The 18212-nt window shown below is 43.2% G+C and overlaps 1 protein-coding gene across 4 annotated transcripts; it reads right to left on the reverse strand.

Annotated features, from left to right (window-relative positions):
* Positions 1 to 1941: 1941 nt before the first annotated feature.
* On the reverse strand, positions 1942 to 17134 carry NKAPD1 (NKAP domain containing 1). 4 transcript variants are annotated; one of them, XM_049778684.1, is made up of 6 exons: positions 17044 to 17134; positions 14576 to 14652; positions 10659 to 10759; positions 7524 to 7673; positions 3706 to 3759; positions 1942 to 2942 (listed from the first exon to the last, which is right to left on the reverse strand). In XM_049778684.1, the coding sequence occupies exons 2-6, from the start codon at positions 14642 to 14644 to the stop codon at positions 2444 to 2446; spliced, it is 873 nt and encodes a 290-aa protein (XP_049634641.1). In that variant the 5' UTR covers positions 14645 to 14652; positions 17044 to 17134; the 3' UTR covers positions 1942 to 2443. The 4 variants fall into 4 exon arrangements, with proteins under 4 accessions (XP_049634641.1, XP_049634640.1, XP_049634642.1 ...); XM_049778683.1 differs by lacking the exon at positions 17044 to 17134 and adding an exon at positions 16591 to 16723; XM_049778685.1 differs by lacking the exons at positions 3706 to 3759; positions 17044 to 17134 and adding an exon at positions 16591 to 16723.
* Between the last annotated feature and the right edge of the window lie 1078 nt (positions 17135 to 18212).

Here is an 18212-nt window from a genome sequence, read left to right on the forward strand (position 1 = left end):
GTTGGGAATTAATAAAGATCTGATTTGGTATGAATACTAGAAATAAATGTTCCAGGACCAGTATTGCAAATGAGAATTCTTAGGTTTTAAAGTGCCATAACCACACTTAAAAGGGGAAGCAGCAGGGCCAGAGAGATAGCATGAAGGTAAGGTGTTTGCCTTTCATGCAGAAGGTCATTGGTTCCAATCCTGGCATCCCATATGGTCCCCCCAGCCTGCCAGGGGCGATTTCTGAGCTCAGAGCCAGGAGTAACCCCTGAGCAAAGCCGGGTGTGACCCAAAAACCAAAGAAAAAAAAAGGGGGGTGGGGGGAAGCAGCACAATAGTATAGCAAGTAGGGCTCTTGCCTTGTATGTAGCCTGTTTAGGTTTGATCCCAGTATCCCATATGATTCTTACAGCCTATCACGAGTTAACCCTGAGTACAAAGCCAGAAAGAAACCCTGAGCACCACTGGGTGTGCCCCACCCCCACCCAGAAAAAAGACGACGTTGAAAGGGCCCAAAAAGAACCATCAGAGCCTTAGCCTAAGACAGTAGAATTGAAAACGATGAACAGAAAACAGCTTTATTGCTTATACATGACTAAAGAAAGGTGAACATGGTAAAAAAAAAAAAAAAAAGGCAATATGTGTGCTTGTTGGTAAAAGATAGACCTGCTAATATGGGAAAAAAGGAAGTTCAGACTCAAGGAAAATGTACTTCCAGGACACTCCTTGTTCCAACAGCCCATCTTCCTAAATCTGTGCTTAGAATCATTTTATTAGCAAAGAAACATTGCTTAAACAGACATTTGAGAAACTCCTTCCAACAAAGATTTTACTTGCTCCAAGAACAAAACAATTGCTTTAGGTTAAGAGGTAGTAAATATAAGCTATTCTTCTCTTGGGCTTTATTAATCCCAAAGATTAAAAATAGACACATCATCGAACATTGACAACTGGGTACCAAAGTATTAACATTTCAAATAAATATCCCCCAGAGTAGCACCTGCTCAAAAATCAAAGGATAATCTCTACAAACCATGTATTTTAAAACTAAATACTTTATTAGAAATCTGTTCTATAAAGAACAAATTTAGCAGAACAGTAAGATATTGCCACTTCATGGAATATTTTTATAGTTAAAATTCTATTGCTGGTGTCTTACAGTATCATGCTACTTTGAAGTGTTTCTGTATTACACTTGGGGAAGAGTAATAAGGCCAGGGAGGTTTAGTTAACCTCCAAACCTCATAGCCAGTTAGTAGCTTTTACTTGTCCATGAAGTGACATCAAGGGAAAAATGCCACTTGATCTTCTGCCATGAGAACTTCTTGAGTTTTGCAGCCTTCATTCAGTGATAATTTGGTTTCTTAAAAGTCAACATCAGAAGGTCACAGTACATAACAAATGGGTATAATGGTAGTTGCTGCTTCAAGCCTTAGTCCAAAGGCAGATTAGGAAGTGGGTATGTCCCTGAGAAGCCTATTATTTTGGATTTCTTTCAACTTACTTTTAAGGAAAATCTAAAGTTCGTTAATAGATTTAGAAATGAACAAGGAAAAGAAATTTAAATGGCAGCTGCTGCCCTGAATCTTTTTCATGGTCTCATTAGACTAATTCTAATTCTCTCCCTTTGAGATAACTGATGATTTTCAACCCAAATTTATTTAGGCAATATGTAACAATGGAACTAGAAAACTTTGCTATCCAATTAGTCTGCCATATTTAGGGCTATATTGTGTGTAGCCACAGTTCTGTCCAGCAGGGAAATCTAACAAAACTGGTCTTCTAATAGCTATTGATTTTTGTTCTTATGCTCATTTCCTCATTAAGTAAAAACAACCACTTTTGGGGCCTAAATACTGAGAATCAAAGCACCAAGGCTGAAGTTAACTTGTCAATAGATAAAAGATGCTCTTTATTTTCCACAGCGCTGGTTTTTAGTTTACCTCGTTTTGTTTTTTTTTGTTTTGGGGCCATACCCAGTGGCACTCAGTTACTCCTGACTTTCAGCTCAGAAATCACTCCTGGCAGGCTCCAGGGACTATATGGGATGCCAAGTAGGCCATGTGCAATGCAAATGCCCTACCCAATATGCTATCACTCCAGTCCTATTGTTCTACCTCTAGCTCCTTGTTTTCCCCAAATTCAATGTTGTGAGTGACCTACCCAGGTCATTATCAAGATTCAGCTTTCTGGATCTTTTAATTTAGTTGTATATGCACTCCACTACATGTGATTAACTGCAAAAAATAATCTCTTCAAGAAACCTTCATAACAAAATACAAGATTCCCTATTAACAATAAAGATCAAGTTTAACAGGCGAAAATAGAAGTCTATCAAAACGAACAGCACAGGATACCTCTAACCTCAGGTACCACGTGCTGAGTCACTGGCAAACCCCCAAAATGTAGGCTGTAAACACACCAAATCCAGGGGAAATATAAACACTTTTCTTGCTCAGTCATCTTCGGAACTCTCATCTGACCTTTCATCTGTCGCCACCTTCCAATTTGTGCGTCTGTTTGTCCTCTCCTGCATTTCATTGTTAATGACAGGGATATGAACTTTTTTCTCTTTCTTTTTCCTTTTGGTTTTCTTAGTGTCTCTTTCCTCAGAGCTGCTAGATGCATCATCTGACTGGGAATCTGAGTCACTTTCTGTTTCTAAGCACAGAGCAGACTTTTTGAGAGACTTTTTCCTGGACTTTTTCTTACGTTTATGTGACTGCTTTCTTTTCCTGGTACTAGAAGCCCCAGTTTCTTCGGAGCATTCACTTGAAGTTTCTGCAATTGTATCTGTGGCTTCCTTCTTGCTTTTCTTCTGTTTTTTATGTGACTTCTTTTTTTGCTTTTTTTTGTGAGATTTCTTTGATTTCTTGTGTCTGTGAGATTCATGAGTAGATGATTTTACCTGGGGAGATGTTTTTTCCCCATTGGTAATATCTTGCTGGTCACTGCTAATAAAAAAAAAATAGGAACTACTTTAGAAAATGAGTATTTTATTTGAGATTTTGTTTGTTTTGTTTGGGTCATACCAGTGATGCTCAGGAGTTACTCCTAGGTATGAACTCAGGAATCACTCCTGGTGGTGCTTAGAGGACCATGTAGGATGCCAGGAATGAAACCTGGGTTGGCGGCATGCAAGGCAAGCAACTTACCCACTTTACTATCTCTCTAGCACCTAGAAAATGAGTATTTTTGTGGGTTTTTTTTTTGGGGGGGGGGGTCACACCCAGTGGTGCTCAGGGGTTACTCCTGGCTCTACGCTCAGAAATAGCTCCTGGCAGGCTTGGGGTACCATATGGGATGCCAGGATTCGAACCACTGCCCTTCTGCATGCAAGTCAAACGCCTTACCTCCATGATATCTCTCTAAATGAGTATTTTAATCTAAATTTTCCATATGGTCCTGCAAGCCAGGAGCGATTTCCGAATGCATAGCCAGGAGTAACCCCTGAGCATCACCAGGTGTGGCCCAAAAAACAAACAAAAAAAAAACCTACACACACACACAACCCGAGCGTCACCAGGTGTGGCCCAAAACACACACACACACACACACACACACACACACACACACACGTCAAGTGCTCTGTTTGCTACGTCCCAAACCTGTTACATTTTTTCATAATAGCAAATTGTGAGAAATCATTGTTATATCCTTAATATAGTTCAGACTTTATACAAATTTCGTTTTATTCCGTAAGAGAATGTACCTTACCTGTCTGTTTCGAATTCTTCAGGGTATAACTCTTTATAACCACTGTGACCCCATCTGTAAGATAGTTTATTTATGTACTATTAAAGCTCTGAATACTTTTTTATTTTATTTTGGTTTTTGAGTCACACCTGGTAGCACTCGGGTTACTCCTGGCTCTGTGCTCAGAAATCACTCCTGGCAGGTTCAGGGGACCATATGGGATGCCAGGATTCGAACCACTATCCTTCTGCATGCAAGGCAAATGCCCTACCTCCATGCTATCTTCCGGCCCCTACACTGAATACATTTTTAAATATAAAACATACTAGGTAAAACTCAGGAGTGCATGCTCACAGATACACCCATCCAAAACACAGAAAATAGGGGCCCAAGAGACGACAGTGTTAAGGTATATGTCTTGCCTGTAGCCAATCTCAGTTTGATCCCCAAAATCACAGGTTCTCCAAATAGGCAGGTAGAGCCCTGCTTCTGATACCACAAGGGCGACCTTGATCATTCCTGACACCAAAGGACTCATGGAGCACCATATCCTCAGTCCTTCATTTAGCCATTCTCAGACCAGCTGGCTGAGAATCACTAGGAGGACGACCCAGGATCTTCTGAGCACTCCTTGGGAGGCCTCCGAAAGACCAAGGAAAAAAGTCAATCCCACATGATAGCTAAGGAACTATTATTTTTGATTTAGGGCCACATCAGTTGTGCTTAGAGATCGCTCCTGGCATGCTCAGGGACCACACACTCTGCCAGGGATTGAACACCAGTCCACTGAGTGCAAGGCAAATGATCTACCTGCCACTCCAGCAACCTAGGTCAGTAAACTTTATGCAGTCTTTCCCAACACAGGATTCCTTTGAGCATTTGAAAAACTTGCCATTTCTTCTTTAAGAAAGACTGAGGCAGAGGCCAAAGCAATAGTACAATAAGTAGAGTGCTTGCCTTGCACATGGCTGATCTGGATTCAACCACTGGGTCCATAATTTCCTGAGGAATAACCCCTGAGAAAGAGCCCGGAGTTAAGCCCAGAACCAAGAGCAAAAAGAAAAAAAAAAAAAAAAAAAATTAAAAATCATAGCATCATAGTGTCTAACTCTGTTCACTTTTTAAAAATAACCTTTTGAGGGGCCAGCGAGGTGGCGCTAGAGGTAAGGTGTCTGCCTTGCAAGCGCTAGCCAAGGAAGGACCGAGGTTCGATCCCCTGGCATCCCATATGGTCCCCCCAAGCTAGGGGCAATTTCTGAACGCTTAGCCAGGAGTAATCCCGGAGCATCAAACGGGTGTGGCCTGAAAAACCAAAAAAAAAAAAAAAAAAAAAAAAAACTCTTTGAGGCCAAAACTATAGTACCTCAATGGCAAACCTATGGCATGCGATGGCCTTGCATCTGGCATGCGGGAAGGGGTCCACAATTAAGATATGTGGCATGGAGGGAGGCGAGTGTGCCAGTGTCTGCTTTGCAGTTCACCTGGCAACAGGGCCGAACTGGCCATTGGGAGGACCGGGCATTGTGCGGCAGTTTGGGCACTCGGGTTAAAAAAGGCTAGCCATCACTGCTACAGTACATACAACAGGTAAGGACTTGCCTTGCATGCTGCTGACCCAGGGTCTACTCTATTCCATATGGTTCCTCAAGCCCCACCAAGAAGTGATCCCTGTGGACAGAGCCAAAGAAAGCTCTGAGCACTGCCAGGTGTGACCCAAAAACCAACAGTAACAAAAATACCTACTGCCATAACCAATCATATCTGAAATTTCCATTACCCCCAAAACAAACTATTTCCCATAATGTTTCCATTATTCCCTCACCTGTAGCCCATGCCAACCATTAATCTATATAGTCTATATTCTATATTCTGTATATATCACATAAATAGATTATATAAAAAGTAGTTTTAAAGGTTTCTTTCCCTTTCTTTTTCTTTTTTATTATTGATGTTTGTTGTCTTTCTCTTGTTGCTGTTGTAGTTTTTTTGCCCTTGGTGGTTGCTTTTGGTTTTATTTTGTCTTGGTTTTTTTTCCCAACAGAACCACAGAACTTGAGTCATCTTGTTCTGCGTCATAAATTGAGGGGAAAAAATAAGAGGATGATACCAGGAGTAAAAGGTTGCTTGAAATTTGAGTGGAAATAAAAAAATGAGTGGTAGCGCAAGCAGTAGGGTGTTTGCCCTGCATGCACTGACCTAGGACAGACCTCGGTTCGATCCCCTGGAGTCCCATATGGTCCCCCAAGCCAGGAATGATTTCTGAGCACATAGCCAGGAGTAACGCCTAAGCATCACCGGATGTGGCCCAAAAAACAAAACAATAAAACAAACATAAAAAAATGAGCAGACCTAAACACCAAACCAAAGTCAACAACAAAATCAAGATCCCCCCAATCTACAAAAAGGTACACACAAGGGGACCTGTTACACTAGCAGTCTGGGGGTGGGGGGGAGGGGAAGTACCAAATGCATCCTGGGAACAGGGGTGGAGGGAGGACAACACTGGTGGTGAGAATGGACCTGATTCACTACCTTAAATATAATGTGAAAGACTTATAATTCACATAGGTCACAATAAAAATTACCAAAAAAAAGCAGTTTTAGGGGGACTTGAGAGTTAATCATTAGCACCTTATGGTCTTCTAAGCACCACTAGGAATGATGCAAAGATCAAAAGAAAAAAATGGGAAATGTGACTTTCCTAGCTTTCTCACCTAGCACAATGTTAACAAGATTCATGCATGTTGTAGCATGTATCCATACTTTATCTTTGATGACAATCCAGATTATGGACATATCACATTTTGTTTCAACATTCATCAGCAAATTGGGGTTTCCACTTCTTGGCCATTATGAATACTTAATGTTATAAACAATTTGTGAACAACTTTTTGAAAAGATATGTGTGTGTAAAACGCTATGAAAATATTATGTACAAAATTTCTGAGGCATGGGGCCAGAGAGATGGCACAGCAGTAGGGCGTTTGCCTTGCACGCTGCCAACCCAGGATGGATCCTAGTTCGATTCCCAGCATTTCATATTTCATATGGTTCCCCAGATTTTGCTATGGATGATCTCTGCTTGGGTGTGTGTGTGTGTGTGTGTGTGTGTGTGTGTGTGTGTGTGTGTGTGTGTGTACAAAGCATGTTTGCCTTACATCTCTGCTTGGGTGTGTGTGTGTGTGTGTGTGTGTGTGTGTGTGTGTGTATGTATGTGTGTACAAAGCATGTTTGCCTTACATGCAGAAGGTCAGTAGTTCGAATCCCACCATCTCATATGGTCCCCCGAGCCTGCCAGGAGCGATTTCTGAGCATAGAGCCAGGAGTAACTCCTGAGTGCTGCCGGGTGTGACCCAAAAACCAAAAACAAACAAACAAACAAAAACAAAAAACAAACAAAAAACATGTTGAAGGTGCTCAGGAACCATGTATGTCTGAAACACACGTGGGCATCTGGTATGCAAAATATGACTGAATCCATTGAGTTATCTATCTGAACTGAGGTATTTAGTTTTTTCCCCATTTTTTCTGTTTTTTTAATGTGTCTGGTGCCAGGAATTGACACAAGACAAATGATCTGATGCTGAATAACATCCACATTGTCTTTATATTAAAGTATTTAAGTATTTAAATTAATGTATTAAAGTATACATTCTCTTGGGCCAAAGTGACAGTGTAGCAGTTGCCTTATGCATGGCCAACCCAAATTCAATACCTGGAATTCCATATGATTCCCTGGATTCACCAGGAGTAATCCCTGAACACAGCCAGGAGTAAAAACTTTAAAAAAGTATACATTCCCAGATAAAATATTTTAGTCAGAAGAACTTGTCACAAACCTGTCTGGCATGTTAGATTCACAATCATATAACCTCTTATTCCAGGATTTAGTCTTAAGAAAATCATCTTCCATTGTCCCAGAAATGTCATTATTTGGCCTCCAATAGTCTCTCTGACTTTCTTCATCAAAGCCGTCACTACGCATTCGGCTATAAGACAATATAGATTTAGAGTTAGAAGCAATTTCCAAAGTTTCTTTATGGAACATTATGTGCAAAATCAAATGAACAAGCTTAAAGGGAAAACAGTAACTTGATATGGTTAAAAAAATTAGAGAGACTGGAACAATAGAAGTGTGGGTAGAACATTTGCTTTGCACATTGCTGACCCGGGTTCAACCCCTGGCATCCAATTTGGTCCCCAAAGCCACTATTGGCAAGTAGTGACTTTTGAGTGCAGAGTATGGCCAGAGTATGGCCGGGTATGGCCAAAAAAAAAAAAAAAAAAACAAAACATTGGGGCCAGGTGGTGGCGCTAGAGGTAAGGTGCCTGCCTTGCCTGCGCTAGCCTTGGACGGACCAAGGTTCGATCCCCCGGCGTCCCATATGGTCCCCCAAGCCAGGAGCAACTTCTGAACACATGGCCAGGAGTAACCCCTGAACGTTACTGGGTGTGGCCCAAAAACCAAAAAAAAAACACAAAAAACAAAAAAAAAAAAACACAAAAATTATATAGGGGCCAGAGAAACGGGACAAGGAGTTAACCAATCCTAGTTCAGTAGTATGCACTCTTTATGTATGTTCCCTGAGCATTGCCAAGAGTGATCCCTGAATACTGCCAACTGTGGCCCCAAAACAAAATATTACAGAAGACATGTTCTGGGACTGGAGAGATGACTTACTGGGAAGAACACATGACTTACATGTAAGAGGCCTGGGTTCAATCCCTGGCACTGTATTATCTGCTGATGACTTCCCAACCTAGAAGTAACCCTTGAGCATTGCTGCACATGCTCATAAAAAATCAAAACTGGAAAAAGAAAATAATGGCCACCAATACTTCCTAAGTAGCCTGGTCCAGAAGGTGACCTCTCTGACAATCTCAGGAAGGGGCAGGGGAGGTGGAAGGAGACAAGAGGGTGTAGCCCAAAACGCAAAAGAAAACAAAACAAAGCAAAACAAGAAAATAAAAAAAAAAACCTAAGCCTGCAAAAACCATTCTTATGTATACTCAATTAAGGTGATGTGGAAAGATCTGTGGGGGAAAAAATATCAGATGGGGTCAGAATCCATAGAATCTTCTTTTAATTTAACACCAACTCCAAAGCCAATAACAACAGAATCAATATCCAGTCTACAACAAGCTAGACACAGAGGAGACCACTTATACTGGGGGGGGGGGGGGGGCGCGCAAAAAGAGGAGGAGACTATGGGATGCATGCTGGAAACAGGGATGGAGGGAGGACAACACTGGTGGTGGGAATGGCCCTGATTCAATGTCACTATGTACATAAAATATTACTGTGAAAGATTTGTAATCTACTTTGGTCAAAATAAAAAATAATAAAAATAAATAAAAATATGTCAACTTTATTTAAAAGTTAGCTATATGATTTTTATCCAAAAAGATACTCAAGGACCAAGAATTTAATGAAAAGTTGTTCAAGATCAGGTTATTACTGTGAAAGATTTGTAATTCACTTTGGTCAAAATAAAAATTATTAAAAAAAATAAAAAAGGGGGCCGGCATGGTGGCGCTAGAGCTAAGGTGCCTGCCTTGCCTGCGCTAGCCTAGGTCGGACCTAGGTTCGATCCCCAGGCATTCCATATGGTCCCCCAAGCCAGGAGCGACTTCTGAGCGCATAGCCAGGAGTAACCCCGGAGTGTCACCAGGTGTGGCCCAAAAACAAACAAAAAATAAATAAAACAAAATAAAATAAAATAAAATAAAATAAAATAAAATAAAATAAAAAAGAATCTTCTTTTAATTTGTTTTGGTTTGGGGTTTTGTTGTTGTTTTGTTTCAAAGCCCTACCTGCTGTGATATTGTTCCGGCCTCTACTTTTGGATAGAGGATCCCACACAGGACAAGCGTCCTATCCATTGTTCCAGCCTCTACTTTTGGATAGAGGATCCCACACAGGATAAGTGTCCTATCCATTGTACTACCTCTCTGGTCCCATTCATTAATTCCTTAATATTACAATTGTGTAATATAAAATTCCCCTAATGCAAGTAAATACAAAGATACATAAGGTGATGCAGCAGTACAGAAGGCATAGCAATTGCCTTGCAGGACAAGAGCCAGGTTTGATCCCTAGCATCCTATATGGTCCCCAGGCATGACCAGGAGTGATTCCGAGAGCCAGGAGCAAGTCCTGAACACAGCCAGATGTGGTTCAAACTGCCCTTTGCCCTCCTTGCCACACACACAAAAGAAAATAAAAAGGTATCTGTAATAGATCCACAGCAATAGTACAGCAGCAAAAGTACAATAAGTAGGGCTTTTGCCTTACAAGTGGCCTATCTGGGTTTGGTCCTTGGTACTAAAACCCACATGATCTCTGAGTGCAGAGCCAGGAGTTAAGCCATAAGCACTGCTAATTGTGCTCCCCCAAAACTAAAACAAACCTAAAAGATTCATCATAGCCATTATCTTTTTGCTTGAGTCCAAATTAAAAGATGAGGAAAGCTTGAGAATTCACAGAATTGGAGCTTGAAGATAGTCATAGCCCAGGATGAAAAATGAAGAACTTAAGAATTCATAGAAATGGTGCCTGAACATAACTCAGTGGCACAGGACTTGTCTTGCAAACATTAAGCCAAGAGTTAGATCCCTGGCGACATCCACATGCCGTGAACAGATCTTGGCTAGCACATGGGAGTCTCCAGATCACTGCAGCCAGGTGTGTAACCCCAGCAAGCAACTGTGTGAACAACCTTTTCAAGCACAACTAAAATAAGTGAGTTCCAACAGCTAAATATGTGAACACTGGAAGCACTACAACCAAATAGTTCAAGTACCACAATGAAGGGTTTGTATGACCCCCAATCACTACTGCAACAATAACAAATTATAATAAATTAACACACACAAAGTTTATGTATCTTTAACAAAGCAAAATGTTTTGAAACCAAAGTTGCATATTCTGAATAAGATGAAAACTATTGGATTCTGAGAGCTGCCACTTTCACCTTGAGCTACTGGGTAACGTTTTCCTTTTGGGTCTCCGGTATGCATCTTCCATTTGTTTCTCCAGTTCTCTTATTTTCCACATATCTGATTCTTCCTGGATCTATATTAAATAGGAAATAATAAGTTTACTAAAAATAACTGGGGTCAGAGAGATAGCACAGTAGGGTATTTGCCTTACAAAAGGCCGACCCAGGACGGATCTAGTTTGATTCCCCACATCCCATGTGGTCCCCCAGCCTGCCAGGGGCGATTTCTGAGCACAGAGCTAGGAGTAACTCCTGAGCACCGCTGGATGTGGCCCAATAAACAATCAATCAATAAATAAATAAAGTTAAAAAAAATAGAGTACAGCAGGTAGGGTGTTTCCCTTGCATGTGGCCTACCTGAGTTTGAAACCAGCATCCCATATGGTCCCTTGCAAGGTGTGGCGCCACCCAAAATAAACAAACAAAAAAGCAAAAACCGGAAAAGTAACTAAAAAGATTTAGATTATATACTTATGATCTGGATTTTTTTGGGGGCTTTTTTTTTTTTTGGGGGGGGGGGGTGGTCACACCTGGCAGCACTCAGGGATACTCCTGGCTCTGTGCTCAGAAATCAGCCCTGGCAGGCAGAGGGGACCATATGGGATGCGGGGATTCAAACCAATGACCTTCTGCATGAAAGGCAAACATCTTACCTCCATGCTATCTCTCCGGCCCCTATGATCTGGATTTTAAGAAACATGTTCTGAATTGTTTTGTTTTGCCTAGGGGTTAGACCCAGAGTTGCTCTGGCTCTACATTCACAAATTACCATATGAGGGGCACAGCAGAAGAGCGTTTGCCTTGCATGCAACCTACCCAGGTCTGATTTCTGGTATCCTATATGGTCTTCTGAGCCAACCAAGAGTGATTTCTGAGTGCAGAGCCAGGAGTAACCCCCTAGGCGCTGCAGGATGTAGCCCAAAATCCAAAGACAGACAACAATAAAAAAGCAATTACAAAAAAAATTACCATATGGAATGCTGGGAGATCAAACTTGGGTGGGCCATATGCAAAGCAAGAGCCCTACCCACTGTGCTGTATTTCTGACCCTTCAACAGAACTTTGTTTTGTTTTGTTTTGGTTTTTGAGTCATACCCGGCAGTGCTCAGGGGTCACTCCTGGCTCTATGCTCAGAAATCGCTCCTGGCAGGCTGGGGGACCATATGGGATGTCCGGATTCGAGCCACCATCCTTCTGCATGCAATGCAAATGCCCTACCTCCATGTTGTCTCTCTGGTCCCATCAACAGAACTTCTTTTTTTTTTTTTGGTTTTTGGGCCACACCCGGCAGTGCTCAGGGGTTACTCCTGGCTGTCTGCTCAGAAATAGCTCCTGGCAGGCACGGGGAACCATATGGGACACCGGGATTCGAACCAACCACCTTTGGTCCTGGATCGGCTGCTTGCAAGGCAAACACCGCTGTGCTATCTCTCCGGGCCCAACAGAACTTCTTTTTTTTTTTTTTTTTTTTTTTTTTTTTTTGGTTTTTGGGTCACACCTGGCAGTGCTCAGGGGTTATTCCTGGCTCCAGGCTCAGAAATTGCTCCTGGCAGGCACAGGGGACCATATGGGGCACCGGGATTCGAACCGATGACCTCCTGCATGAAAGGCAAACGCCTTACCTCCATGCTATCTCTCCGGCCCCCCAACAGAACTTCTTAATCCTCCACAGACAATATCAATTTTGTAATTAGCTGCAATTAGCATATGATGTCATGTGCTAAAATTCTTTATGATTTTATTTCAATAACACAGGGGCAGGGTCACCAAGATAATACTGACCAACACTAGTTCAATCTATAGTTCAATCTACAGCACCACAGATGGTCTTGAGTAGAGTCAAAAAGTAACCCGAGTATCATCAGATATGGAATAAGAATACAAAATCACGATTTTTGTTGGGGGGCCACACCCGGCAGTGCTCAGAGTTTATACCTGGCTCTTCCTTCAGATCATTGCTCCTAGCTAGGGGACATATGGGATGCTGGGAATCGAACCTGTGTCCATCTTGGATCAGCCGCATGCAAGGCAAACACCCTACCACTGTGCTACTGCTCCAGCCCCAAACAGAATTTTAAAAATCTTTTTGTTTTAGTTTTTGTTTGGGGACCACTCCTGGCAGTGTTCAGGGATTCGCCTGGCTTTCTGCTTGGAATTACTTCTGGCCGTGCTCAGGGGGTCATATGAAATGCCAGGAATTAAATTCAGGTCATCTGTGTGCAAGGCAAATGCCCTATCCACTGTACTACATCTTCAGCCCCAACTTCAAACAATCTTATAAAATATAAGAAACCAGGGGTCAGGGGCCAGAGAGATAGCATGGAGGTAAGGCATATGCCTTTCATGCAGAACAGCATCCCATATGGTCCCCTGTGCCTGCCAGGGGCGATTTCTGAGCATAGAACCAGGAGTAACCTCTGAGCACTGCCGGGTATGACCCAAAAACCAAAAAAAAAAAAAAAAAAAGAAAGAAAAAAAGAAACTAGGGGTCAGAAAAATAATTACACACTAATAATCAACCATCAGGAAATATGATAATAGCATCATGATCAAACTAAGTTGTACAGTTTACCAAAAAATAAATCATTAAGTGTCATTAGTCTTTTACATGTACTCTCCTGAGTGACTTCATATTCTGACATGCTCTATCATTTCATATATATCAATAACTTTCAAATTTTTTTCTGTGTGTATACAACTTTTCTCCTTTCCTAGAAGCCTGAGTGTCCATTAAACAATTTGTAAGCATCTCACCATCAATATGTTCAAAGCTAAACTTCCAAAGTTAAATTTTCCATAATACTCATCACCTGTCCTTCACTCTCTCAATGGTATCATAAGTCATCATTCAGTTACACAAGCTAATTATATTTTGATTTCATAAATTATCTAATCAGTGACTTAAGTGTTTTAGATTTTAACTCTATATAACTTCATCCCCACTGTCTGTGTTTTCATGCAAACCCTCATCATCTCAAATAGAACATTGCAAACTTGCCTAATTGGTCTTTACTACTTTATCAAATCCTTTCCCTTACCCCCAACCCGGACAATGATCATCTTGTTGAAAGACAAATTCAACTATGTCACTTTCTACTTAAAAATAATTGCTGGATTCTTTATTGTTCAGAGGAAAAAGTATAATTTCTAAGCATCATACTCCAACTCTAATTTTCCATTTAAACCTCATCTTCAGGCACTACCTCCACATTCCCTTATCTCTGGATTTGTTTTGATTTGGGGGCCACACCAATAGTGACCAGAACTTATTCCAGGCTCAGTGCTCAGGAAAAAAGGGATAAAGCACTTGGTTCATAGTAGTAAATTGTTTGTGTTCCAGTGATAAGGAGGGGATGGAGTGATAGTACAGCAGGTTGGAAGTTTGTCTTCTTGCTGACTAGGTTCAGTTTCTGGCATCCCATTTAGCCTCTCCTGCCATCCCCACTACTATGAACCAAGTGCTTTATCCCTTTTTTCTTTTAATTCCTTCAATGCCAGGGATCAAATTCAGGTTCTGACAAATACAACACAAGTACAATTCCCAACTCCTCATGCTTTCTTGTACCTTTGCATTAGTTCATACTTTCTCCAGAATGATCTTTTTCAAATTATACACTTGTCCTATTCATAGATAACTAATGTCAATATCTAATGTCAACACTCAAATGTCAACCATTCCATGAACCCTTTTCTAATTCCCAAAATGCAGATTTCATATCCCTTCTTCAGTGCATTGAAGGGTTTTGTACCTGACTTACTGTAGCATTTATTAAACTGTATGGCAATTATGCACTTAATTTATCTTTGTCTCTTTCAGTTGTACCAAAATGATCCATGGGTCATTATGTACCCTAATTTGTGTTGACAAAGAATTGAGTTGCACTCCTCACCTTATTATGTGCATCTGTATGTCGGATGACATTCCTCAGGAGGACTTTCCCCAGTGGAACCCGGGACATTATTCAATCTGAAAGAATCCATAAACATCTAATAACAATTTCTTTATTACCATTATCCTCTATTACAATGCCATAAAGCAGGGGTCTCAAATTCGCGGCCCTCCGTACATTTTGTGGCCCTGCCCTAGAGGAATCTTTTTTTGTTTTGTTTTGTTTTAGTTGTTTGGGTCACACCCCCCAATGTTCAAGGCTTACTAATGACTTTGCACTCAAGAATCACCCCGACTTTGCCTCCTGCGGCCCCCAGGTAAATTGAGTTTGAGACTCCTGCCATAAAGGGAAATGAGTTAAGGAAAAAAGAACTTTACTAGAAGTCAAAGGTCCTGAGTATTAGTTTTTCCTTCATCATTAAAAAGAGAGGGGCGGGGGCCGGGCGGTGGCGCTGAAGGTAAGGTGCCTGCCTTGCCTGCGCTAGCCTTGGACGGACCGCGGTTCGATCCCCCGTGTCCCATATGGTCCCCCAAGCCAGGAGCAACTTCTGAGCACATAGCCAGGAGTAACCCCTGAGCGTTACTGGGTGTGGCCCAAAAACCAAAAAAAAAAAAAAAAAAAAGGGGCCGGGCGGTGGCACTAATGGTAAGGTGCCTGCCTTGCCTGCTCTAGCCTCGGACGGACCGCGGTTCGATCCCCCGGCGTCCCATATGGTCCCCCAAGCCAGGAGCGACTTCTGAGTGCATAGCCAGGAGTAACCCCTGAGCATCACCGGGTGTGGCCCAAAAACCAAAAAAAAAAAAAAAAAAAAAAAAGAGAGGGGCCAGAGAGGTGGCGCTAGAGATAAAGTGTCTGCCTTGCAAGCGCTAGCATAGGACGGACCGCGGTTCGATCCCCCGGCGTACCATGGGGTTCCCCCCAAGCCAGGAGCGATTTCTGAGCACATAGCCAGGAGTAACCTCTGAGCGTCAAACGGGTGTGGCCCAAAAACAAAAAATAAATAAATAAATAGAAAGTCTTGGGTCTCGAAGGATAGCAGAGCAGGTAAAACAATTGCCTTGAAGAGGCTGCCTGGGTTCAATCCCCCCACCCATAAACTCCCACACCACCTGGAGTAATCTCTGAGTACAGAAGCAAGAATAAATTCTGAGCCCGGCCAGGTATGGCTCAAACATAAATAAGTAAAACATTTAAATTAAGAAATAAAAAGGGAAAAGCTAACACACTATAGAAGCAAGAAAAGAAAATGAAGTATGTAAGAGCTCTGTGATACTGCAAACATAAGTGCTATTAACAGCACCACCTGTTTGGTGACTGTTCAAAGCAACCAATCTACATGCCGCAACTTCACTTCACTGCTCTATTGTAAATAAAATTCCTTGAAATACTCTAAACCATGGGGCCGGAAAGATAGCACAGCGGTAGGGCGTTTGCCTTGCATGCAGATGGACGGTGGTTCGAATCCCGGCATCCCATTTGGTCCCAGGAGCCTGCCAGGAGCCTTTTTCTGAGCGTAGAGCCAGGAATAACCCCTGAGCGCTGCTGGGTGTGACCCAAAAACAAAAAATAAAGTCTAAACCAAACTCACGTCCAAGCTAGGAGCAGATTCAAAATTGGCTGTGGAATCCCCTAAACCTGTTGGATGGAAGCAGACAGCTAGATTTGGGGGGGAGTGTCGGGGAGTAAGCACACACGTGGCAACCAAAACGGGGCGCCTGGAGAAAAAAAAAAAAAAAAACTACATTCTCCAGGGGGAAATAATTTCATCCTCTACTGAGTACAGGAACCCGCCCTCGGAAAAAAAAAATAATTCTTATGTCGTCAGCATGAACTTTGTGCAACCACCCCCATACCCACTGGTCACCCCCTCGACGGGGCGCCTGGAAGAAAAATAACTACATTCTCCAGGGGGGAAATAATTGCATCCTCTACTGAGTACAGGAACCCGCCCCCGAAAAAAAATATTCTTATGTCGTCAGCATGAACTTGGTGCAACCACCCCCCTACTCACTCACCCCTCGATCCTGAGGATTATCAGGCATCTTGTTAGTGGGAGACGAAGAACCACTCCATTACAGATTTCCTCCGGCCCGGGAAGCAAGGAACCGGGCGAGAACGCAGCCTTGCAGCCTTCCTTCCTGCCTGCCTTCCTGCCTGCCCACCGGGATGTCCCGCACCCAGCCCAGCCCAGCCCGGCTCAGTCCCAGGAGCATCCCCCGCCTGGACCAGGCCCAGACCGGAAGTGGCTTTGCTCGCTCCGAGCCGGGCCGGGGTCATGACCCCTGCAGGCTCAGGCTCCCGGAAGTGCTTTAAGGGGGCCTGATGGCGGAGTCGCGACGGCTTCCAAGGGGGCCAGACGGAGTAAAGACGCCCATCTTTTGTGACCGTGATTTCGACTCCCCGGGCACCTTCCCGCCACACGTCCGCCCCCCCCCACAACACACACACACACACAAACACCCCCATACCGTGCGCCGCCGCAGCCTCGCGTGGCGGCGGGGTTTGTTTGGGGCGGCAAGAGGGGAAAGCGGCCTAAAGGAGAAAAAGAAAGCAGCTTCCTGTCCCCGCCGGAAGTGATGCTCCTGGAAAATCGCTCCGTACTGACAAAAAACCGCGAAAAATGATTCCCAGACACTCTGGTAGCGGGTGGGCGGGTGGGCGGGGCGATGGAGGCGGACTGGCCAATAGGTGACGCTGGTTTCGCTGAGGAAAAAAAAAAAAAAAAACACCAGGCTCAGAGCCGGAAACGGCTGAGCACTCCGGACCCAGTTAGATGTCGGACCCGGCCTGGTTACCTTGGAAACCAGCGTCGCGCTTCTTCTAGCTGCAGCAGTTCAACTGCAGTGGGTGAGAGTTGTTAAGCATTAGGTAACTTTCCCATTTCGACTCGCCCCAATTTAGTATTTGAAGAATTCAACCCTCAATCGTCCTGAAAATGACAGGGGGACGTGTCTCCCTAGGAAAAGGAGAGGGAGATGGTGAATGTAAGGGAGGCTTCTCCAGGCATGGAAAGGATGATATTTAGGGGCCGGGTAGGTGGCGCTGGAGGTAAGGTGTCTGCCTTGCAAGCGCTAGCCAAGGAAGGACCGCGGTTCGATCCCCCGGCGTCCCATATGGTTCCCCCAAGCCAGGGGCGATTTCTGAGCACATAGCCAGGAGTAACCCCTGAGCATCAAACGGGTGTGGCCCAAAAACCAAAAAAAAAAAAAAAAAAAAGAAAGGATGATATTTAGCAATGTCAGATTTCCCCATACTGCTCTGCTGGATACTCACAGGAATCCTAGAGGTGAACGTGGACTTCACTCTGAGGCGAATACAATGGATTCACTGTGGAAAGGAACTGAAGGCCAACTAGAGAGTTCCAGGGTTAGGACCCTTGCATGGCCCCACCGACCATTTAAGTCCCTTAAATAGGACCACCTCAGCGCTCCCCCAAAATATAAAACAACAAACTAAAACTAAAGATGACACCCCAACTGGTTGTAGATTGTTAGCTAGGCATTGTGGCTCGAGTGCATGCTTGCTTTCTATCTACAGTATGCTGAGGAGTAAGGAAAATCTCTCATGACCCTCACCCCAATACCCCTCTGGGTATTTGACGGGGTAGATTGCCTAGAAACCAATACCCAGCTGTCCA

This window comes from Suncus etruscus, chromosome 8 (genome assembly GCF_024139225.1).
Source record: "Suncus etruscus isolate mSunEtr1 chromosome 8, mSunEtr1.pri.cur, whole genome shotgun sequence".
Lineage (NCBI taxonomy): Eukaryota > Metazoa > Chordata > Mammalia > Eulipotyphla > Soricidae > Suncus > Suncus etruscus.